Raw genomic sequence first — 24,154 nt, 5'->3', positions numbered from 1 at the left:
ACTTTCCCGTCCGCCCGATCTTGAGCCGTGTCCAAAACGTAACTATATCGCAAATAAAAACCAAAGACGCGTGCACGTTTACAAACTTAGCTCAAAATTTTTGAGTATAGCGCCACATCTGGAACCCTGATATTATTTTTTTTTCAGCTCTATTTGCTGCAGATTTATGTGACAAGTTTTGATTAAATTACGGTTTCATTTTGTAATCTTCATTTTTCATGTAGTCCTGGAGGTATCTACTAGTCGAGTTCTGCAGGTTATGGGCTGACCCCTTGCAAGAAGCTGACGAAGAAGACGCACTCTGTCACATTGCTATCGCGCAGGGCGAGAGCCTCTCTAGTCTAGCATGGATCGCCCCGCTACTCTCGCCCACCTCGACGCCGTCAATAAACCTTTTCTACATTTGGTGGAGGCGTGGGGTGACGCTTTTTATACATTCAATGCTGTTAAACTATACATAGTGTAGTAATGCATAAACTCTGGCCATTTAGTATCTGAAACAATGCGCTGCTTCCAGCGTCGTTCGACATCCTCTATAGTGCTGAATCTATACAAACAACGGAGCGATTAAAGCGATCCGCATTTCTTACAAAAAAAAAAAAAAAATGCAATGACGTCGAATAAATGCAAGTTACGCAATTACCCCGCTGCTGAGGGAAATATATCGCCATGAGCAGCTGCGATCGGCGACATATTCTTGGAAATAAGATTTTTTTTTTGTCAACTGCTTCATTGATTTCATCACTCTTGACGCATTAACTGCGTGACGACTCCAATCTTCAAACACAATGTCCTCAGAAGATACGGGGACGACTGCGGCTGGTTCTTATCTGCGCCCCTTATCACCGTCATGAGTGCAAACAAACTAATCGGGAGCGTGTATCTTCTCCCACAGCACGGTTTGGCAAGGAGCCATCCTATGAAAGCAGCGGATTCCTTCATTGTGTGCACACTTCGAGCTGTTCTCAGCAGATAATGCGCGAAATCTTGTGCCGTTCCTCTGGAATAGCTTTGACCCAGTTGATCTTTTTTTTTTTTTTATGTGTTTGTGAGGGGCAGGAGGGAAGCGAAGGTAACACGTTTAATCAGACGTTCGTTTCATAGTATAAGACTTGGTGTTGTACTTTATAGTTAATCTATAGTGGCATTTTTTTTTTTGGACTTTTCCAGCGCATGTCAGCAAAAGCAGAAGCCTAACACTCTGGATTACAATACCATTAAAGAATAGTTTTACAGCATACTCTTTTCTGGGTCGCACGTCATCGGCGTTGTGCATAGTTGTTGCTTGTTTGGTTTGTAGTGTTTAACGCAAACATTGGATTTTTTTTTTACGTTTTGATTTTAGTATTTGACAAGAATTAGTCATGTTGATTATCGGGATAAAGAATATTAAATGCAAAGCGGAAGGAAAAACAACGCGTTCTTCCCGATAATAAACATAAGACTAATTCTTTTCAAATACCAACATCAAAACATAAAAAAAAGAACATCCTCAACGTTTGCCTTGGACTCGTAGTTTGTCAACTCCTTTAAACTCTATAATAACGAGCCCCTCATTTCCGTTTCAATTGCCTGAATGTTTATATATATATATATATATATATATATATATATATATATATATATATATATATATATATATATATATATATATATATATAGCGCACGTTAAAGGATCCAAGGTGGCCGAAATTTTCTGAAGCATTCTGCTACAGAATTCTTGATAGCCCGAGTCCCTAAACATCATCACCCAGCAACCACGCAAAAGTATTGGCTTCGTCGGTTAGAGAAGGGAAATAAAAATTCTGATTGGTCGACAGGGTCATGGCGTCTCGGTCGCATGACCTCGCGCCAACATTTCAAATACTGCACACTCACGTGACGTTACGGATGAAATGAATGAATGAATGAATGAATGAATTAATGAATGAACTTTTATTACTAGAGAAAGGCCGGAGGCCACAGTTAGGGGCTGAGGAATAAGAAGAAAACGTCCGCGAGGTAATAGCTAAACTCCAAGGCATGCGGGTACAAGTCGTAGCCAAGTTTAGAGAAATGCACTAAACAGGGTGAGAAGTACCGCCTCACACTGCTTGTATAAGGCTACTCCGTCTGCCATAGGCAACGAAGCCCTCCTTAATGCTGTGGAGGCCGAGAAAAAGAAGTGAAGGCGATAGCATCTGCGAGTGTGCCATGTTTGGTAACCAAGGAATTCCCTTCCTCTATGAAATAAGGAGCAGTGCCATATTAGACGAAATAGGTCTGGCTTGCCGTTAAGGTGGCAGATACGGGCATTTCATTGAGCTGCGTTCTTGAGAAATCGGCAGTAGTGATGGCGGGCGATGCTGTGCTATCCATTTGTAGAGAATGTGAGGAGTGCAGGCAGTATTAGCGCAAATTAGGCTTATTAATGAAAACTTCTTCACCCTCGGAGAGAGCTTGGAAATGTCCGTGAGAAAACCCTGAGGGGTGGCTACATTAGGCCGGCGGCAACTAGCGCTCTTGAGGTAGTTCATCGAAAATGGTTGGTGGTAATGTTTATCTGATCGCGTGGAGCTTCGGGAGCCACGCACGGGATGTCTTCGTCAACGGGGTCCAGCGAAGGAGTAACGGGTGGAATTAACTTGATTAATATATGGCATATAATGAGAAATAATGTTCCTGGCACGCCTCTAATGATATAGCATTATAGCCCCGTCATGGTGGTGCAGTGGTTAGAGTAGTTGAACTGCTATGCACAAGGATTTGCGGGACGGAATCGCGGCCGCGGTGGTCGCTTTTCGATGGAGGCCAAAAGCAATTAAGGCCCTCGTGTGCTGCGCGATCTCAGTGCATGCCAAAGAACTCGCAGGTGGTCGAACTTTCCGGAGCCCTCTACTACGGCGCCTTTCATAGCCTGAGTTGTTTTCGGACGTTAAACCACCAAACCAAACCGATGTAGCATTACAAAGAAATTGACTTTGCCGAAAGAAGAACTTCGATAATTTTAAGCGCATGGGATTCGAACTTGGGAACCTTAGGTTGTGAGCCAGCTGCGCTACAGACTAGGATGCATAAGACTTTTTTTTTCTTTATTGCCTACTTCGACACCTAACAATTGAAACAATGCAATTGCTTGGTTTCGTTAACGAAACCAAGCAATTGCATTGCTTGGTTTCCACCCCACAAACTAAATTTCCATCCCACAAATCAAATTTGGTTTGTGGGATTTAACGTCCCAAAATGACTCAGGCTATGAGAGACGCCGTAGTGGAGGACTCCGGAAATTTCGACCACCTGGGGTTCTTTGACGTGCACTGACATCGCACAGCACACGGGCGCCTTGCTTTCGCCTGCATCGAAAAGCGGCCGCCGAGGCCGCGGGATTCAATCCCACGCATCCTTGGGAACAGTAGTCGAGCGCCGTAAGCACTGCGCCACCCCGGCAGGGTGAAGCAATACAATTGATAATGCACGTGAGCCATACTTTGCCTAACGCGATAATAAATGTTTTTGAACATCCCTAACTCATTTAACACAAAGACCCACTATGGTGGTTGAGGCAGTTCTCGGTACGCGTTTCTTACACTCCCAACACTCTCAATGAAATGGTCCCGCATATGACGAAAACCGATATCAGCATTCTTAAATTCCATTCTTGTTTTCCTCAGCGTCGGGCCTCACATGATCATCCATGTCTTCCGTGGTGTCTATACAGGTAGGAAACGCATTCCACAATGATCCATTGCCAGCTGTTTATTGCTCGTCGTAGCACATCCCAGCAGAATATCTGATCCCAACAGTCTAAGAATGTATATTTAATTATTTCCGTTTTTGTTTACTTAAGTAACAGCACGTCATGTTTTTTTATTATTTAACTAGGCCTTAACAGGAAGTGCGTCAGCGTAGGGTGCACAAGACATACGCATGTACGGCTTGGCACGCCCGAAGTTGATATGTGTGCCGTGTGGCCTGTCACTTGGAGGGGCATCTTAAAACAGTATACTGACCAGTATATGGGCAATTAAAGGGGACCACAAGTTACTATCGAGTCATATGTGCTTGGCTCTAGTTTTCTTGTCTATCAACACCTGCCTGGCACAGTACCGACAATCTTCCATATTGTTAGAGCCTTAAGAACTTGGTCATTGCCAAGCATTGAGTGCACTTCGGAAGTTTATTATACTAATCCTAAATTCATTTACATCATAATACGGGGCATATGAAGATCCAAGCGAGGTATTACATGTGTACATGTAGGGCTGTGGAAATTTCGACCACCTGGGGTTCTTTAACGTGCAATGTCAGAGCACGTTAAAAAACCCCAGGTGGTCGAAATTTCCGGAGTCCTTCCCTCATAGTCTGAGTCGCTTTAGGGCGTTAAGCCCCATAAACCAAACCAAACATACGCACGCCTAACAGAACGTTGTAATGCTTGTCAACGAAGGAAGGAATGCTACAACGTCCCTGCTTTATTGAAGCCCTCTATAGAGTCCGTGCGCAGCTCAAGCGCTGCCGCATTATCTCACTGCTTTCCTTTTTATTTTATTTATTTCACTTGGGTTCTTGGATTGGCTCACCTTTTTGCGTGTTCCTCCTGGGCATGCGTCGCGGATTCGCCAGTGGAGCTGGCGCTTCTTCATTGGCCGGCTGTCTTTTCCCGGGCACCGAAATGATAGCGGATATCTCCGTCGTTGGTATACGCGAGCATACTCTTCTCTTCCCCCACGGCGCTATCTCGAGCAATCTCGGTCACCCCTGTGCCGGTGATAAGATAAATCTTGGCGGGGATCGTATATGGAGAGACTGAGCAGCGAGATTGCAGCATAAGCGGGCCGCCATATTTGCACGCCGTCTTAAGAGCCTGAATACGTGATTCATTCATGGTTGTATTTCAACCGTAAATTGGATTGTTTTCATTACGTTAATTAATTTATGCTGTTTTTATGATTTGTATTCACTTGCACTGTTGCGTCACTTGCGTTAAGTCACCGATTAATTCCTGCAGTCACAGAGGATTGCACTTGATGTCTGCATTTTAGCGTCTATACATTCGTACACCTCGGCGTTATCGATTGGTTGAAGTTGTTGAATACAGCTTGGTTTGGTTTGGTTTGGTTTGTGGGGTTTAACGCCCCAAGGCGACTCAGGCTATGAGAGACGCCGTAGTGGAGGACTCCGGAAATTTCAACCACCTGGGGTTCTTTAACGTGCACTGACATCGCACAGCACACGGGCGCCTTGCTTTTCGCCTCCCATCGGAAAGCGGCCGCCGAGGCCGGTATTCGATCCCGCGTCCTTGGGAACAGTAGTCGAGCGCCGTAACCACTGCGCCACCCCGGCGGGGTGAATATATATCTTGAACCGGCACGCACTATGCAGGTACTTAAGCGCAGCCGGTAGCTGTAATCTCGAAATATTATACAGTTAAAATATGCGCGGGTTCTGCGCCTTTGTCAGCGCGTAACTGTATCCTTTCCCCCGTCGCGAGCTTTGAACTATATTGTTATGTGCATTGATATCAATTAACAGAAATTCGCTTCCTTGTTTTAGCTACCAATAGAACGCACGCTTGAACGTCCTGCGTCTCGGGCGATGGGTGTTAGGGAATTTCGTGACGACTATTTGTGAAAACTGATGTATGCAGCTGCTTATCTTTCAATGGTTAGGCATTATCCGTTGCACATTCAGTAGAGCACATCTTTTATTATACTGCAGTCTTTAATAAGATGTTGCACTCCGCCTTATTACGCGTACTTTGTCGCATTGAAAGGTTATATATTGATTTGCTTGCACAAAAAGTTACCAAAACCAATTTCATGCTACATACTGAAATTTTCCTTCTTTGCCGCGTGCTCTGTATTAATCATCTTTCTGCACAATGCCTCTTGCTGTAGCAATGAGTGAAACAAAATGGTGGTATGGTTTGGTTTGTTTTTGGGGTTTAACATCCCAAAGCAACTCAGGCTATGAGAGACGCCGTAGTGGAGGACTCCGGAAATTTTGGCCTGAGTTGCTTTGGGACGTTAAACCCCGCTACCAAACCAAACCAAACCAATATTTCTCTTCCTCTTCCTTTTCTTTCTTCTCTACTTTCTCTCTTCTGTCTGCACGAGGCAGCGGAGGTGGCTCAGTTACAGAGCCAGTAGCAGGCCCGTGCATTTTCTTTTCCTTCTTCCTACAGCCACAACAACAACAACAACACCTGAATCGCGCCGTAAAGGCAGAAAGGAAGGTGGGAGCTCTGAAGCGTACGTGCGTTTCATAATTGGTTCACAGGAATGGAAAGGCGCAGTATCTGCCACACTTGTTTCTGTGGACACCTGAATCGCGCCGTAAGGGAAGGAAGGAAGGTGGGAGTGAAAGTTTAGCTGGTTAGTAGAACTGCGCCTCATTCCTGCGTGCCGAACTTTCCCCTCCCATTTAGCAGCGTGCAATGATTGCGGTCATTATGACTCGGTAATTATTTGAATATATTTTTAGACTTTTAGTAGCAGCAGCTATAAAAATTGCAAGTCATGAAGGGCGTTATAATTCTTAGTCAGTCTAGTATACATATTTATGCACCCTATATGGAAATGTTTTTATCCATTGTGCTTCGGTACTTTCGCTTTCCGCCTTCTCCCGATTTCTTTCTTTTTTTCTTTTTTGCAACCATGTATGTTGTACTTCTCGTGGATCAACATCAGTACTCTTCAACAGGACTATCGTGAGCTTGCATTCTTCCACAAGACAATTTACTTTTGAGGTGCAGTAGCTCTGCAGACACGTAAGCTCCACCCTGGAGTATGGCGGAACGTTGGTTGGGTTTTAACAGAAGGTTGCCATAAAAACGTCGGGGAGGATAATTTAGAAGAATGCCCCGCCGGGATGGCGCAGTGGTTACGGCGCTCGACTACTGTTCCCAAGGATGCGGGATCGAATCCCGGCCTCGGCGGTCGCTTTTCGATGGAGGCGAAAAGCTAGGCGCCCGTGTGCTGTGCGATGTCAGTGCACGTTGAAGAACCCCAGGAGGTCGAAATTTCCGGAGAACTCCACTACGGCGTCTCTCATAGCCTGAGTCGCTTTGGGACGTTAACAAACCAACCAATTTATAAGAAAAGCTTAGTCCATATAGGCCATGAGTTAGGCGAAGTGTGAAGCTTAGATAATAACGGAGATGATACTCGGCCCTGCACAGGGACGAACGAAGGTAATTAGAAGACGAACTCTGTCCCACAGTAGACGGAACTGATTACTGACGGAGGTTACTCCCTTGACCTTGTCTTGACGCCCACCTTCGAACATCAATGGAGTCTGCTCATAACCCGTTCCACGCGTTTCTTCCATCCGTTTCACGTGCGGCAGAGTTGGGGCGAGATAAGCGCTGGACAGGCCATTCCGCTCTCTTTCCCCTCTCTGTCCCCTTTCCCTCAGGCATATGGTTCGATGTGATACAACGAAATCGCCGTTTTCTCGGAAATCAACTCGTGTGCCCGATCACAACGGGCTCGTATTGTTTGCACGTTCCGCATCGCCGTCCGCGGCTGTCATCACGGCGATCACGGAGCCTTCTTTCTTTCTTTTTTTTTTAATTTGTTTCGTGCGCGCAGAAGAGCTGAGCAAGATCACAGGCGCCGCACTACACGACTATCTTGGGCCGTTTACTGGGTGTCAAGAACAGACAGTGCACTGTCTGTTCTTGACACCCAGTAAACGGCTCAAGATAGTCGTGTAGTGCGGCGCCTGTGACTTCTTTGCCGCTGTAAAAGCCGCGTGCTTTCGCACTACATTTGTCGTGTAATTCGCAATAAGTCATCGGTACTCGAGTCACTTTCAGTGTAGGGGTTAGAACTTGTTTTTTGTCGAGTAATATTTTCTTAAACATTTTTGCAAAGTTATATTTTGCTCAGTTAAAAAGCGAAATCAAGTGACAGGGTTCATAGGAGGAGCCTCTGTTCGATCGACAATGTTTAGACCGCAAAACTTGTCTAAATACAGGCGATATTGGGCGGGTGCGTCGGGGTAGCTCACCTAGGGCGCTCTACTGCTGAAAACAAGAAGGATGGCTCAATCCCAGCAGCGTTGACCGCCTTCGACGAAGACAAAAGCAAAGCACCGGTGTACGTTGCGATGTGTGCGCAGGTTACAGAACAACCACGTGGTCCAACTTCCCAGCACTCTGCGCTAAGGCGTTGCTCGTATCCATGAGTCTCTTTGGGGCTTTAAACACCTTAAATCAAAGCCCGTTCAGTTTATTTTGTTTTGTGACGGGCCTCGCCTTCTTGTCCTCTCAGAAGCGTGCGGAGAAAAAAAAAAAATATCAGTCAGAAATTATGTTAATGTTTTAGTCACATTGACAGTTGGATATATAGGTGGAGATTTACAAGGGGCTTTTCACTGCAGGTAAAACACTCTTTGCATGCGCTTGTAGATCGGGACGCTGTTGGAAAAAAATAAAATAAAAACGTGCTTTAAATGATGTAACTGGGGTAGGTATTATACAAAAATGCAAATAGAAGCTTTTTTTTTGAAAGCTGGGATGACATGCTGTCACTGAGGTGACCTATATGCATTAAGTAAAGAGCGCCATAACCAAGTACCAATTCTAAGCTGAGTTCGTGAAAAATCTTAGGGGCAAGCCGTAGAGCAGGTTTCCACCTTAAAAATATGAATTACACAGCTAGCTGGTAATACGCCTCCTTAAGGCTTTGAGGCGCTTGAATACACTCTTAACTTTTATTTTGTAAAAGCATAGTGCCCTGTCTACAATTTAGTACGCCATAAAACTTATCGCGTACACTTTTTGCTTATGGCAAAGAATAAAAAATAAAAAATTAAAACTCGCGTACTAGAAATCTCCTATGTTATTGTTATAGAGCATCCCTAGTCGCCAATGAGATGAAGCTGCTGAAGTCCTACCGAATCTATTGTTCTGGCGTCTCCGTAGCGGGCAACTTTACTGTCCTCTTTGGGAGCATTTCTCTTACTTAGCTTTTAATCTCTCCTTTGTTTCAAGATTACATTGTATCCACACTCTTTTCGTCTTTTTCAGCGTGATAGAAGGGGCAGGTCAGTGACGTCATGCTTTGTGCCCTGGTCGTTGTTGGAACGTTTTTCTATTCCTCAGTGGCTTTCTGTATCCTGGTTACTTATCAGCTGTGAATTACGATGAGAAGCCTTGTATCAATCTAATATATTGGAAGAACCCAATTGTTGAAGGCACAGAAAACACCAGGAGGTCGCATGTCTAAATGGCTTACTTTCTAACCGCAAGAGTCTTTTTTATGTTGTACAGCGTCGCTTTCTAACACGTTATAAAAGACAGTATTCAGCCACACTTTCGCCAGTTGTACTACTGAAATCAGAAAACGGCTAGCTATGGTAAAGCAGCGGTTACAAGGACGCGAAATCAAATCCCGACTGAGGCAGCCGCTTTTCGGTGGAGGCGAAAAGAAAGGCGCCCATAAGCCGCGCATGTCAGAGCACGTTAAGGAACTCTTGGGGGCCGAAATTTCCGGAGCCTTCCACTACGGCGTCTTTCATGATCGGAGTCACTTTGGGGCGTTAAACCCCACAAACCAAACTAAACCGAAACCTGAAATCGGTTGTCAAACCTTTAGAAAACCAAGCGTAACTCCTCCTATAAATAGAAAAAAAAATTGAATCTTTTGATTGCACGCGTGCAAGAAGTCGATGAAAATGCACCACCAACAATTACAATTTGCGACATTTGCACATAACTAGTGGGAGTGCCAAAAGATTTTTCGTCATTCAGTGCGTTTACTAAAGCCTTGGCGCGAATCAAGCTCTTGTTGTTAAGTAATCTGTAAGTGAGGCGGTCATATGCGCTGCAAAAAATGTGACTCCCTCATCAATATAGCTGTCACGGAGCATTTGAAAGTGAAACAAGAAAAAAAGCAATGCAAACGCTCGCAAGAAGAAGGCAATGACGAGAACTTGGACACTCATATAAAGAACACTCTCTTGTAGAAATATAGTGCGTGCAAGAAAAAACAGCTTCAAAAACTGGAATTTATTCATGTCACACAGTGATCAAGCAATAATAACAAACCTCTCCAATATCGTAGCAATTCAATTAACCCGGTCTTGTGGGCAACCCCATGAGGTGTGAGCTTAAACTCATGAGATTGCCCACATATCAAACCAGCCTTTTCGTCACCTGCAGCAATAGAACGCCACTGGACGCTTTTCAATCTCCTGCTCAACTGTAGCTTTCAATTACAAATAAAGAAATAATTTTTAAGGCTACATTCATAGCCAACCAGTACATTGGGAACCATGATATAGCACTGAACAGAAGTGGGCAACCTCATGAGGTTTCAACCTAACCTCATGAGGTTGTCAACCTATGGTCTGACTCCTGTGCGAGCAGCATCTATTTGAATCCGCCAATTTCCTTATCTTATCCGTCCATCTCACTTTTTGTTCTTCTAGTATCATCACTGCAAATGAAGTTCGAATGAGCGTCTGTACTACCGGACGCCTTGTCACGTAGTTTCATGAAGGCCTCATTGTTTCTTGCGCCACTGCGTTTAATTCGACCTTATGTACGGAATTTCTACCCATGCATATAATAACGGGACGTCACTCAAATTAATTCTGCTTTTGTGAACAAATGCAGCTGTCGATAACTGACTGGATATGTATAGGAAATGCAAGTGAGCTCCAGCTCATCCTGTCGTCGCTTCCTCTTTCCGCGTGCAGCGCTTGGCACGATGGGCGGGGGAGGCATGGACCCCCTGCAGGGACAGCTGCCCGTGGGCTCGGATCCTTCGCCGTTGCTCTCGGAAGCCGGCGAGCTGGCCGAGCCGCCCGCGCTTGCGGCGTCCCCGCACCAGGAGTCTCCTGCGCTGCCCACCGGAAGCACGCCGCTGGTGGCTCCCTCCTCCGTGTCTCCGGGATCCATGAGGCCACTGCTAGGTGAGGGGCGGTGATGCGGAGAAACTGTCGGGGCTTGGTGCGGGGAAACCTTTCCTACCTTAATCTGAGGCAGGCTGGCATACTCTGTATAAACCCTTCCATCAGGTGCGCGCACACCTGTACTTTAATTGCTTCACTTCAGCTTTACTTATATAGCCCATATGCACACAGCATCTTGGTAAGGAACATTGTAACACCCGAATTTTGAAAATTCTATATAGCTTCTTTGAGGGGGTCTTTTTCATTTCGGAAATATTTAGTCAGCACGTTCGGCATTTATTCTTAAAGTTAAAAACTAAATCAAGACGTTTTTGTCATCTTTATCGCGACCACTGGTAGTCCTCTTTAACAGGGCTTCGTTCGCTGCCTTGCTTCGACAAAAGTTTGCTCTAGGTTCGTACAGATGTGAGGAACCTATAAACATCGTATACAGCACTTGAAATATAATTGTGATGGGGCAAATGAAACGAAAGTTTTAAGCAGGTATTCGTTTCCACGTGTATACTATTCGTGCCCAAAGATTGAAGCGTACTGCGGGAGCGATGAATGCACAGGAACAGTTTCCGCAACGAACCCATTGGGGTAATACATCCCTTCGTATGTCCCTCAGTGCACTGCTGCACTCTACATGGGCAGTATAGTACCCTACACACACACTTATAAATAGAGCAATGGAGCAACAAGCCTCGATGTACAATTATTAATTTCTTTACTAGCTCCCCAAGTCGAGAGAGCTTTCCGAGAAAAATGAAGTAAATGAGTACCCGTATAACAGCATGCAAAACCACGGCATTGTTTTGAGCCTCATGAACCTTCGATTGCATTGAACTAACTACCCAATGCTTTCACGTTACACCATCGATGATAGTTAGTTGATGATTGTATCTTATGTGGACTAGTGTCGTGACGCTGGGGCTACGTCGACCCGGCCTTCACTTGGTAGCGTGCAGAGACTCGGGGTTGAAGTAGGATTGAATCTTCGAAGTTGGTGAAATATGTACAAGCAGGTTTAATGGCACTTTGAGAAACTTATTTACAAGATTATTTACACGAAAAAGAAGGGTACATCAGCAAAATGGCAAGCGTTAAGAGTTCATAGCGAGAAGCGACTGGATGAGCCGTTTACCCAGGGCCCAGAGCGACATTTCGTGCTCTGCAGCGTCCTTAAAAACCCCCTATGTCCAGCCCCTCTCTGAAGATGCTGACCAACCAAATCCAGGGCACGCCCCTCAGGTATCGGCATCCAATCGAACACATCACTGCACTGATGGTCTGAAGCACTGACTGGTCCGGCATTCATTCGTTGGGCGTGATCACTTGTTGGCGGGAAAAGCTTGGGAACGGCGAGGAGAGGAGGTACATTTCTATTCTTCAGCAAAGAAACCACAGGCTGGTTCTGGGGGTTTTACTTCTCAGAAACCCGAGTGCACGTGGCGCCGCATAGGGCTCCCAACATGGTCCCTTTTCGACAATTGCAAATCTTTCCTGCATTCCCGGGAAATCACTTAATGGCCGTATGAGTCATGCTCTTCTCTTGTCCTGCACGTCAGCGGACATGTCACTCTGTCGTCTCCTTTGGATAGGAGGCATTCATCACTGGAGGATAGCACTTCTCGACTGGAAGGGTGAACAAAAGAAAGCACTTCCTGCTATTTCCCGCAGGGGGACGTTTCTTTGTGTTTTTCCAGACGTTCTCTTGACAGGGCCAATTTGGCATTTGCAGGTTGTCCACAAAGCAAAACATGCTTACAAAACAGGATTCCTGGAAACAGGCTCACTTAGAGCCAATGGACCATCACCACATATTCACAAAACTTTTCCATGCCCACAGGCGAACAATAGAGCGCGCAAATGCGGATGCTTGGTCGTAACAGCCTCCTCCCCCGCCAGAAGAGTCTCGGAGGGCAGCAGTCCCAGCTGCTGCATGAAGAGACGACTTAATGGCCTGCACGTGAACGCTTGAAGCTCGCTGTTGCTTGTCGCGTTGTCTTGATTGTTGTAGGCCAAATTGCTCGAGCTGTCTGAAACTCAACCACATGTCGAAGCAAGCACTCGGCTCCCGTCTGAAGAGACCAGGTTAAAAGAAAACTGCCATTGTTGTTCGAGAAAAGCCCACTCTCAAGACGTTCAGGACCCACGTATTCCTAGAAAACCAAACGTGCTGCTTTACATAGTCACACATATACAAGCGCACGAAAAAAAAAAACCTGATTATCAATTTGGATACATGGTGAGGAACATCTCGGACCGCTTAGAAAGAGCGGCTAAGCGCGTCCGCATTCCCATTTAACTTCCCCTTTTTGTATCTTATTTCAAAATTGTACTGCTGTAAAATCAAGCTCCACCTAAGAAGGCGACTGTTCTTCGATGTCGCAGTTTGCAGCCAAGCCAGGGGACAATGGTCCGTCTCTACGGTGAATTTGGCCCCTCCAAGATAGCACTGCAATTTTTGAATGGCCCATACAATGCAAGCGCATTCTTTCTCTGACGCGCAATAAGCCCTCTCTCTAGTACTCAGTTTTCTGCTCAAGTAGAGCACGGGGTGCTCATTACCGTCGTCATCTCTCTGGCAGAGAACAGCACCTAGCCCTCGATCACTGGCATCACACTGGACCGTGAATTCTCGGCCATAGTCTGGAGCTCGCAATACCGGACGGCTAATCAGCACAGCCTTCAGGTTTACGAAGGAGGCTTCCTTTTGTTCGTCCCAGACTACATTTGTCGGTTCTGTCTTGCGGAGAGCGTCGGTCAGAGGGCTAGCCAAAGCTGAATAGTTAGGGATGTAGTGATTGTAGTACCCAGTCAGACCCAGGAATGCTCGAATTTCCGTCTTCGTGCTCGGCCGCGGGTAGTCTGCTACCGCAGAAATCTTAATCTCGCTGGGTTTCCTGAAACCTTGACCTACATTGTGACCCAAGTAGTCCACGGTCGCCCTTGCCAGGCAACATTTCTCGGCCTTTACGGTTAGTCCAGCTTGACGCAAAAGGCTCAGTACAGCTCTTAGATGTACCATATGGTCCGCCCATGAGTCGGAAAAAACCGCAATGTCGTCTAAATAAGGCACCGCGAATGTTTCACACCCCTTTAAAACCCTATCCATGAGTCGGGAAAAACAAAATGGAGCATTTTTGAGCCCGAAACTCATCATTGTTGGCTGGTAGCTGCCCGTCGGAGTGACGAAAGCCGCGTATCTGCTGGCGCGTTCAGTGAGCGGTACTTGCCAGTATCCTCGAGTAAGGTCCAGCGTAGTCACATATGCCGCTCTACTGACCTGTTCTACTCTCTCCTCAATATTCGGAATAGGATACACTTGATCCCTGGTGAGAGAATTTAGCTTTCGGTAGTCTACCACAGGCCTAGGGTCTTTACCTGGAGCTTCTACTAAGATCATAGGCGAAGCATAATCGCTTTCCGAAGGTTTTATTACTCCTAATTCCAGCATGCGAGTTATTTCCCTATCCAGAATTTCTCTTTGCCTTGGAGAAAATCGGTAGCACCTTGATCGCACTGGCACGTCTGAAGTCAGCTCAATATCGTGCTCAGTCAAATCAGTCCTGCCTGGCCTGTCCACGAAGCAGGCCTCAAACTCTGTTATTATCTCGCCCAGATCGGACAGCTGGGATTTCTTTAGTTCTCCTCTCTGCTCCGTCTTTTTGAGAAGCTCCTGAGCGTTGCTTCCTTTTCCGCTGAGGCAAATCAAGTTGTCCCCCATCTCCTCGGGAAGGTTTAACGTTAGATTTACCACGGCTTCCCTCTGCTCATAAGGCTTCATAAGATTGCAATGATAAATGCGCACTGCTTTACGCCTATCGGGGATTTTCACTGCGTAGTTAGTGTCAGAAAGCTCTGCAACGACTTTAGCAGGTCCTTCCCACTGTACTTCGAGCTTATTCTTGGGATCATTGGCTTGCTCCATAGCTAAGTCCTCTCGGGTTCCACTTAGAAGGCTCGTGAGATTACTAGACACCGGCGGCAAGAGGTTACTCTCTAGAACGTCCTCATTCCGTGTCTTATCAAGCTCACTTTCAAGTTGACATATCTGAGATGCCTCGCTCTCAAAGTTTTCTGACCTGCTATCTTCCACATCGACCACTGTTTTAACTGCCGTTTCCTCCGCTGTGGATTTTTCTGGAATGAGCAGTGTAGCTAGTTCTCGCGCCTTTGAACGTGTTAAGGCTTGCACAACTCTGTCTCCGAAAAGGATGCCCCTCTTTCGCAGCAGCATGTCCGATTTGTTGGAGAACAAATACGGATAGCACTTAGGAAGTTTTCCTGAAACGGCAGCCTCGGTTGTTAATTCGCCGAAAGGGCCCTCGATGACCACGTTCGCGATCGGCAAGCACACACTCTGTTCCTCAACTACCTGTCGGATCCATGCACACTGTCCTGTATAGTCGGAAGGCGACACATACGCCGGATGGACAACATCCATCGTTGCGGCCGAATCGCGCAGTACCTTGCAAGGCTTCCCGTTGACTACTAGGTCATGCAGGTAGGGTTCTAAAAGCTGCATATTTTCATCGCAGTCACTGACATACGAGAAAGCAAACTTTTCTTTCCGGCAGTTGACGGCAATGTGACCCTGCTCATTACACCTAAAGCATGTGAGCGGCTTCCTAGCCCCAAGCTTGTTCTTTGTGTTCTGCGCGTTGGTCACTTCCCCACTTTTCTCACTGCCGTCCTTTCTAGGGCGTTTGCCTGAAGAAGCCTTCCTTTCTTCGTTTGCAAATCTAGCAAAGTGCCTTTTCTGACGGTTATTCACACTCGACTTGGAATTGCGGGGCCTAACCACTACTGGGTTGCTGAATTGTCGGCGCGAAGCATAGTCCTCAATAAGTTCGGCAGCTTCAGTTGCCGACTTAATTTCGCCTCGGTCCTGTAACCAATTTCTTTCTTTTTCTGGGAGGCAGTTATAAAACTGCTCCAAAAGAATTCGCTCGACTACAGCGTCCCTATCACTGTAGGAATCAGTGCTCTTTAGCCACTCGCCCAAATTAACTCTTAAATTGTACAGGAATTCAGGGTAACTCTCGTCCCTGGACTTAGTAGCGTTCCGAAAACGTTGTCTGAACGCCTCGGCGCTAAGCCTATACTTTCTCAGAAGGCAAGCTTTGACCTTCTCGTAGTTGTCCGCGTCCTCCTTGCTTAGCCGCGCGACAACCTCCGCTGCCTCGCAGGGCAGAACCGTCAATAATCTCTGAGACCACGTGTCTCGCTGGAAGGACAGTTTTTCGCAAGTTCGCTCAAAGTTAGCCAGATACAGACCGATATCCCCTGATATCACATATGGCTGCATGTACTTTGACATCTTGAAATCTGCCTCCTTGTTGAGACGAGGTACCGCTAGCTGGGGACAATCGCCCGACCTCTTGCTCAACTCTAGTTCTAATTTCCGGAGCTCAATTTCTAGCTCCAGCTTTTTTGCTTCTCTTTCAATTTCACGCTCTTTCTGCTGTCTGAGCTGTTCCTTTTTTTGACCGATGAGGTTCCATGCTTCACTGAGCTCCTCATCATCGGTTCCCAGATCAGTGATTGCCTTTATAATCAAGGGTTTTCGTGCCAAACCACTTGTATCAATTCCCAATTCCTCACACAATAGCAACAGGTCCGGTTTCTGCAGCTTTTGTAGGTCCATGATCGCTCCGAGTGTCGGCTACTTCCAAAACAACAGTGCAAACTACCAAACCTAAAGGCGTTTCCACACTTTTTACCAGTTCTAAAATCTAACCCTGTTCTAGAACCTGGTCCACATCAGAAGAAAAGCCAAGCACTCACCCACACATGCGATCGATGTTCCGAGCTGCCCTCTTGGCCGATTGTTGCTCCTACTTGTTGCTTGAGATGCCACCTCCGATCACAAGGTGTTGTGGCTTGTAGCTTCAGATCCACCTCCAATCACCAGATGTTGTGGCTTGTAGATTCAGATCCCAACGCTGGGCACCAGTGTTGGGGCTTGTAGATTCAGATCCCACCGCTGGTCACCAGTGTTGGGGCTTTATCCCACCGCTGCCACCAGTTGTCGTGACGCTGGGGCTACGTCGACCCGGCCTTCACTTGGTAGCGTGCAGAGACTCGGGGTTGAAGTAGGATTGAATCTTCGAAGTTGGTGAAATATGTACAAGCAGGTTTAATGGCACTTTGAGAAACTTATTTACAAGATTATTTACACGAAAAAGAAGGGTACATCAGCAAAATGGCAAGCGTTAAGAGTTCATAGCGAGAAGCGACTGGATGAGCCGTTTACCCAGGGCCCAGAGCGACATTTCGTGCTCTGCAGCGTCCTTAAAAACCCCCTATGTCCAGCCCCTCTCTGAAGATGCTGACCAACCAAATCCAGGGCACGCCCCTCAGGTATCGGCATCCAATCGAACACATCACTGCACTGATGGTCTGAAGCACTGACTGGTCCGGCATTCATTCGTTGGGCGTGATCACTTGTTGGCGGGAAAAGCTTGGGAACGGCGAGGAGAGGAGGTACATTTCTATTCTTCAGCAAAGAAACCACAGGCTGGTTCTGGGGGTTTTACTTCTCAGAAACCCGAGTGCACGTGGCGCCGCATAGGGCTCCCAACATGGTCCCTTTTCGACAATTGCAAATCTTTCCTGCATTCCCGGGAAATCACTTAATGGCCGTATGAGTCATGCTCTTCTCTTGTCCTGCACGTCAGCGGACATGTCACTCTGTCGTCTCCTTTGGATAGGAGGCATTCATCACTGGAGGATAGCACTTCTCGACTGGAAGGGTGAACAAAAGAAAGCACTTCCTGCTATTTCCCGCAGGGGGACGTTTCTTTGTGTTTTTCCAGACGTTCTCTTGACAGGGCCAATTTGGCATTTGCAGGTTGTCCACAAAGCAAAACATGCTTACAAAACAGGATTCCTGGAAACAGGCTCACTTAGAGCCAATGGACCATCACCACATATTCACAAAACTTTTCCATGCCCACAGGCGAACAATAGAGCGCGCAAATGCGGATGCTTGGTCGTAACAACTAGTCTGCGTCAGTAAAATGCCAATTATTAACGAATGAAAGAACAACATACTGGCTGAACAATCCGTTCTGATTGATTGTTTCCTTGTGTCTGTTTCATAGTTTTTTACCAAATATCATACTACATCGAATACTGCATCGAATTATGTCGAAACGCAGGCCCCGCCAGCCCTAACGACTCGGAGTCATCCAAGCCGTCGGTAGACCTGGCGGTGGACGACTCAAACAGTGAGGACGAGGACGGCTCGGACTTGAAGGGCGACGACCTCGGACCCAGCGCCCAGTCCCGAGACGGCTCCGGGGTCTCAGGTCCCGGCTCTCAGCAGCAGCCTCAGAAGAAGCGCAAACGCCGCGTTCTATTCTCCAAAGCGCAGACATACGAGCTGGAGAGGCGCTTCAGGCAGCAAAGGTTCGTGTATACCTGCCTTTGTATTCGCGTTTACATTCACTTCGTTATGGCAAGTGAAGGATACGTGCTGTGTCATTGCGAAACCCAGCTTATAAGTGGTGTTCTTTTAATGCGCCTCAGTGGATACTAACCGGGTTAAGTGGAGAAATATGGGAGAGGCCTTTGCCCTGCAGTGGGTATAGTCAGGCTGATGATGATGATGATGAGTGGATACTAAGGGTAGGAAAATTAAAAGCGAAGTGACAAGTTGGCACATTTGCTGGAATAATGCTGCGGTGGACACCTTAAGGAGAGGTCTTTACCTGAGGTGGGGCTGATGTTAATGATGACGGCCAAGACAAGCTGGAATCTAGTGCACACGATTGCAGCACTGATGAATTAAAACTGGCTGTTATTTCCTCACCAGCAACTTGTCTGGTTGTTAGAATAGACTCCAGGTGACTGTCACATACCTTTTCCGTGGTGAGACTACCGTCCTCCTGGCTCCTGTTATGACAAAAGGGCTCTTGCGGGCTGCAGAAGCTTTGCATTGAAAGTTTTCTACAATTACTTCACTGTCCCCGTGAGATCTCTCTCTTATCGAAAATAAGTGGCTAATTTCGAAAGATATTTATAATAGCGGTCCTTTATGTCATTATAGATAAATTTACTTATTTGGTGCGAAAACTGAAAGGTGGGGAAGCCATGGCCTCTATGGTTGCCTTGAATGAAGTTCTACATGCAGGCAACTTTAGGTACACAAAAGCCAGGCTTCATCATAGGTGCTTAATGTATACGAAACCGCGAAACGTCCGGTATATATACTGAAAGTGACACACACTGGTAACAACTATCAAATAACGCCCCGTCGTTCTTTAACATGCCTTATCTTTTACGTCTTAAAAAAATATAGTGATTTTCAAAGAACGGTGTCAGGGCATAGAAATTACAGCTGTGATTTCTTACCGTACCGCACTGACTTTATTCCGTACTTACCCGAAATATTGTTACCTTAATCAGCCATTCAATCAATCAACCAAATATTTCTTCGCTGCACGTCAACAACTTGTTTTGATTCGACATAAAAGTTGTGTTCACTGATATTATTTTTCGGTTGCCTATTGAAATGTATGCTTATGGGATTTCCTTCCTGCAGTCGTACTTCTCTCACTGTATATTCTTGTAACTTGTTACGAAGTCTCTCATAAAGCTTCAACTTCAACCTTGCACTGTGCTTCTCGCAGATACTTGTCCGCGCCTGAGCGCGAGCACCTGGCCTCCATCATCCGGCTGACGCCGACGCAGGTGAAGATTTGGTTCCAGAACCACCGCTACAAGACGAAGCGCGCCCGGCAGGAGAAGGGCCTGGACGGGTCGGCCGGCGCCGGCAACCCGCTGCCGTCGCCTCGTCGGGTCGCGGTGCCCGTCCTGGTGCGGGACGGCAAGCCCTGCCAGCCCGGCTCGCTGAAGGGCTCCGACGGTGCCGTGCTGCAGCCACCGCAGGCGCCGCCTGGAGCTGGCGTGCCCTTTCCAGGAGACCTGAGCACGGCCGTAGCCACGTGTATGGGCTCGTTCGTGGGAAACGTCATGCCCACATATTCACATCCCATGATTCCGCCTCAGCCCAGATGGTGGTGAGGCAATCCCATCTAACTTCAAGCCCCGGTGCTACGCGAAGCTCTTTCGATGGAATACACCTCTGGCCAATGCAGAAACAGCTATACGTCGCGATGTGTCTATGAGACCGCCTCACTTCTGGAGTGTGTATCGACGGCGTGGCATCTTCTTATTGCTTCAAAGCAAGTGGGACTCGCTCTGAGTGCAACTGGGTCGCCGCGTGAGTAAAATCGTACCCAAAGCCCTCGACTGCTGACCACGCTGTCGTCCAGATCAAGTCCTGACGACGACCCAGAGACGATGCGGCATGTTGTGTGCACGGAGGCCGTCGTGCCATGACTGACCCGCGTGCTCCTCCTCTAGAGGCGACTTTTATATTGCCTCCTTGATTACGCCTCCCCACATCTGGCGCACTTCCTGACTCCGTGACGTGACAGTGTGGTTACCAACGACCAGAGCAGCCCAGTGACGTGAAATCATATTCACGATCAACGATGATATGGCAGCAAAAGAAAGTGCATTGGAACCTGTGGGAAACGCCACCATGGTGCTGGCTCAGCAGCGCATGGGCTATGAATTTGGCCTTCTCTTCAACGCTTTCTGTCAGATTGAGGTGGCGTTTCGAACCTCTACAAGTCCTCATGAAATTATATATGCTGCAAGCATCGAAGATCCGCGCGTGAAAAGCGTCATATTCCACTTTACGGAAACGACATTCAAAACGCGCGTTGTCCTAATGGTCCCAGAACTGCAAAATGCATTTTCGTTTCTAGTACTTGACGTCGATTGCGGCCTCCCATATGTGAACATGCAATTTGGGTTGCCACGTCGTCGTGGTGCGACATCTTGCTGCAGCTTCTGTTTAGAAATGACTGTCACTTCTGCGTGGAGTAGTGCAGCGTACAGCGTTTAAAGCCAGCCTTCAACTATAGGTGACCAAGACGCAGTCATGTTTTTAGAACGCAACAAGTGGAAGATACGGTTTTGTCGCGCATGTTACATGGTTCTGCTGGACATGGTGGTGTTGGATTAAGAGTTGATGTATCGTTGACTCCTATGGTGTCGTTCTAAAGTTTAAGCGGCATGGCTGGCTTGAATCGCACCCAGAGGCACTTGCTTGGCAGGTGTGACGTTTACCCGAAGATTTAAGTTGATAGTGCTCTCCGATTATATAGAGGAAGAACAACGACAAAGCTATTTGTCCTCCAGGTAAACATACCACAAAGAAAAACCAATATTAGAAAAAAAACCAACACGGCTTCCGGATAATAGCGTTTACACCATAGTGATCTTCAGATTATTGATTCAAGTTATCGTTCATGGCTATCGAGCGCAGAAAATTAAGCTTATTCCTTAGAGGTGAATTCATTTAGTAACAATTCGCCATATGACAGTCTAGTTGGTGAGGTAATCGTCAAGCGGTTCATTTAAAGCATTTAAAGATTGTCAGTGGTGTCTCCATTGAAGTTAGGATAAATCTCACCCACATCCCTGCATTACACTAGTATATATTCGGCTTAGGAGACAGTGACGCGCTGTTCAATGACACTGGTTTAAGGACGTAGATCCGTCCCGTCGGAGAGGTACTGACTGTCATCTTCGGCAGCTCTAGGAACTCGCGTTGAAGGCTGGGGCAGAATTATGGTGCAACAAAACACAACACACGTGTTTATACACAAGAAGTCAACATATCTGTGAGCGTCCGCATCGTGAAGCATTCCTGGACACCGGGCTGAACGGACTGCGCCTGCAAGATCCCCCTTTCTCTGGCACTTACCTCCCCAAGACAGAGACAGTGCATACACAAACTTCACAAACTTTGTTAAAAACAACGCTACCTGCCAGCATGCAACGGTCGTGAGGCCACTTCACAGGACGACGCTGTGCACCACCCAAGTTTTGAGGTGCAAAGACAGTTCTGCACCAGTGCTGGTTACAGTGGTGAACTTCGAAGACTTCGCACTCGTCGATATCTACCAAAGAAAAAAAAAACTTCAGGGGTACTGTGAACGGGAAAGTGCCTTAACCCCTGCTTATATCGAGAGACAGGAGTCAGTGTTTGTTGTGCGTTCGAGAGAGAAAAAGAAAACGCGAACTGTGTTGTGTGTAAGGGCTGCGTGCATTTAGACCAATGGCACGATTGTGACGCGTGCACATTATGTCAGCGTTTAGCGCAGCCCATGATACAGCGTGAAACACGCGCACACACCTAAGTACACGCATCCATACATACATGTATTGTTTCACACACCGCCATCGTTGCAGCTTGTGTAGATGTAGAATTAGTCCCTGGCATCACCTTTTTGACATTACTCTCTTTTATTTTTTTCCGATTTTAAAATGCGAAGTTCAAAACAATTGAGACTTTTCGAAAAAGTACCTACTTAAAGAATACTTTCTCTCTGCATTTTTCACTTGGATTTATTTGCTGACGTCCTGGGTGACGAGGTCAGCATTCAGTGTAATAACACCGACGGTACTTTAGCATTTTGGTTGCAAAGGAGAACAATGTATATCCAGTGAACTTAATTCGTTGCCCCATGAGAGCATCCAGTATAACATGTAGTTGAAATTTATACGCATATTTTGTGTCTATCAAAAATAATGTGAGATACATTCGAGCAATTACAAATCAATTGTGTCAAAACATCTTGCCCGAACGATGGCTTGTAAAATTTTCCAGAAAAGCTATTGCGCGGTCAGAATTAGGCCACTCAGCGTAGGCTAGGCCATTAAATGGCAATTCCTAATAAACATGTCGCCTATTTTTCTGCAGGTTCAACATTGGCTACATTATTCTTCGGTATGCTTTGCGGACGCATGCATAACTATTTTATTTGCATTATAAGCAGCCTTAAATGCGAGCTACGTAATTCTGTTGTTTGGTATACAGAAAAGATCGGTATTGTAATCACTGAGCAGATGGCCAGTACATCCACCACTGCCATCCCGTAGAAACACTACGTTCGCTTCCTTTGCACGTTACACCCAGTGTCTCATACGTCTCCAAACTTATTAGATGTTCGTTTTTTAAGGCGCTCTTGGTAAAACTCTGGGCAGCGGTTATAATGTTAGCACCATTGCATTTAAAGATTTTTCAGATTATATAGGCCGTATACATGTAGTCAGTAATGGTTCAGGGCATCCGAAAAAAAAAATCTAGACAGATGTTCATATTGCTCCAGCATTTAAGTCGAGGAGCTGTGACGAAAGGTCCTCTTTTTATAATAGAGGCTCTGCATACTGCCGGGATCCGGATAGTCGGTCGGTGTAATTTTTCGCCAATGCTTATCATTCATTTCACTTTCTTTCGCAAAAACCACATGGCAGAACTTTACAAACTCTTTTCTTCAGTTGCTGCGTTAGACATAGTTTCTCTCTTATCGTTGTTCCTTTTTGTGTCATTCACATGCTTCATCTAGTCCAAATGTCAAAATATACATGTTCATTTAGCATCCACAGATATGTTTTCTTTTTTGTTTTACCGAAATGTTTAAAGGTAGAAAGCAGGAGTGTTCGTGCCTGGTTTTAGTTTTTTTTGTGTGTGTTTGTGCCGTTTTCAAAGCAACTTATGCTTAAAACTGCCATTTTGAGGTCATCTGGACTGGACTTGTTCTTAGTTTTTTTTTTTTTTTTGTTCACTTGTCTAAAAAATTGGCTGAAAACCCTGTCATAAAAGCGTGTACGATTGGGAGCTCATTTTCCTTTCAATTTGTGCTGATCACGTTGCGTCGGCATATGTACATAAAATAAAGAGAACGTGTAATGAACCTAATCAATCGTTTCCGTACCTTTTCTTGGTGGTCCCGTGTTTTCTGGTTTATTGCTCTGTATCTATGCGTGCTTCCTTGCGTTAACATTTTATTGAAAACTTTGAATTAACAGTTTTGTGGGCCACAGTGTGTACATCCATATTGGGCCACACTTTAGTCGCCAAGAGGTGCTCAAAAAAATTGCGTTGCTTTATTGAGTCCACTAATGAAGCGGTTCTCAAAACAACAAATTAAAAGTTATTTGGTCAAAAGGATGGAAATTCCGGTTTCCGAAATGGGGATAATAGTTCGGAACTGAAAACGGCGACGTTCGCAAATGCTACCTGTCCTGTGGCTGTATGGTTGTATGAAGCAAAAAACAAATTATCAGAGCAGATTGTTCTTGTATGCTAAGAAATGACACATGTACCCACGGGGGGGGGGGGGATTGAAGCGCCTTAAGAACTGAAGACCTTAAAGAAAAAGAACTCGGAGGGCAAAGG

General features: G+C 46.3%; 1 protein-coding gene across 1 annotated transcript in view; it reads left to right on the top strand.

Moving 5' to 3' along the window:
* LOC146176132 (uncharacterized) overlaps positions 1-20,427 on the top strand; it is an 85,639-nt gene extending 65,212 nt beyond the window's left edge. Inside the window, exons 3-5 of the mRNA XM_084580920.1 lie at positions 10,687-10,902; positions 18,054-18,303; positions 19,527-20,427. Of these exons, the coding sequence (XP_084437046.1) occupies positions 10,687-10,902; positions 18,054-18,303; positions 19,527-19,920 (860 nt within the window). The 3' untranslated portion in view covers positions 19,921-20,427. The remainder of the gene's footprint in view (positions 1-10,686; positions 10,903-18,053; positions 18,304-19,526) is intronic.
* Positions 20,428-24,154: the final 3,727 nt, after the last annotated feature.

This window comes from Amblyomma maculatum, chromosome 10, assembly GCF_055883805.1.
Source record: "Amblyomma maculatum isolate TAMU_Amacu chromosome 10, ASM5588380v1, whole genome shotgun sequence".
Lineage (NCBI taxonomy): Eukaryota > Metazoa > Arthropoda > Arachnida > Ixodida > Ixodidae > Amblyomma > Amblyomma maculatum.
This window is presented reverse-complemented; position numbering and strand designations above follow the sequence as displayed.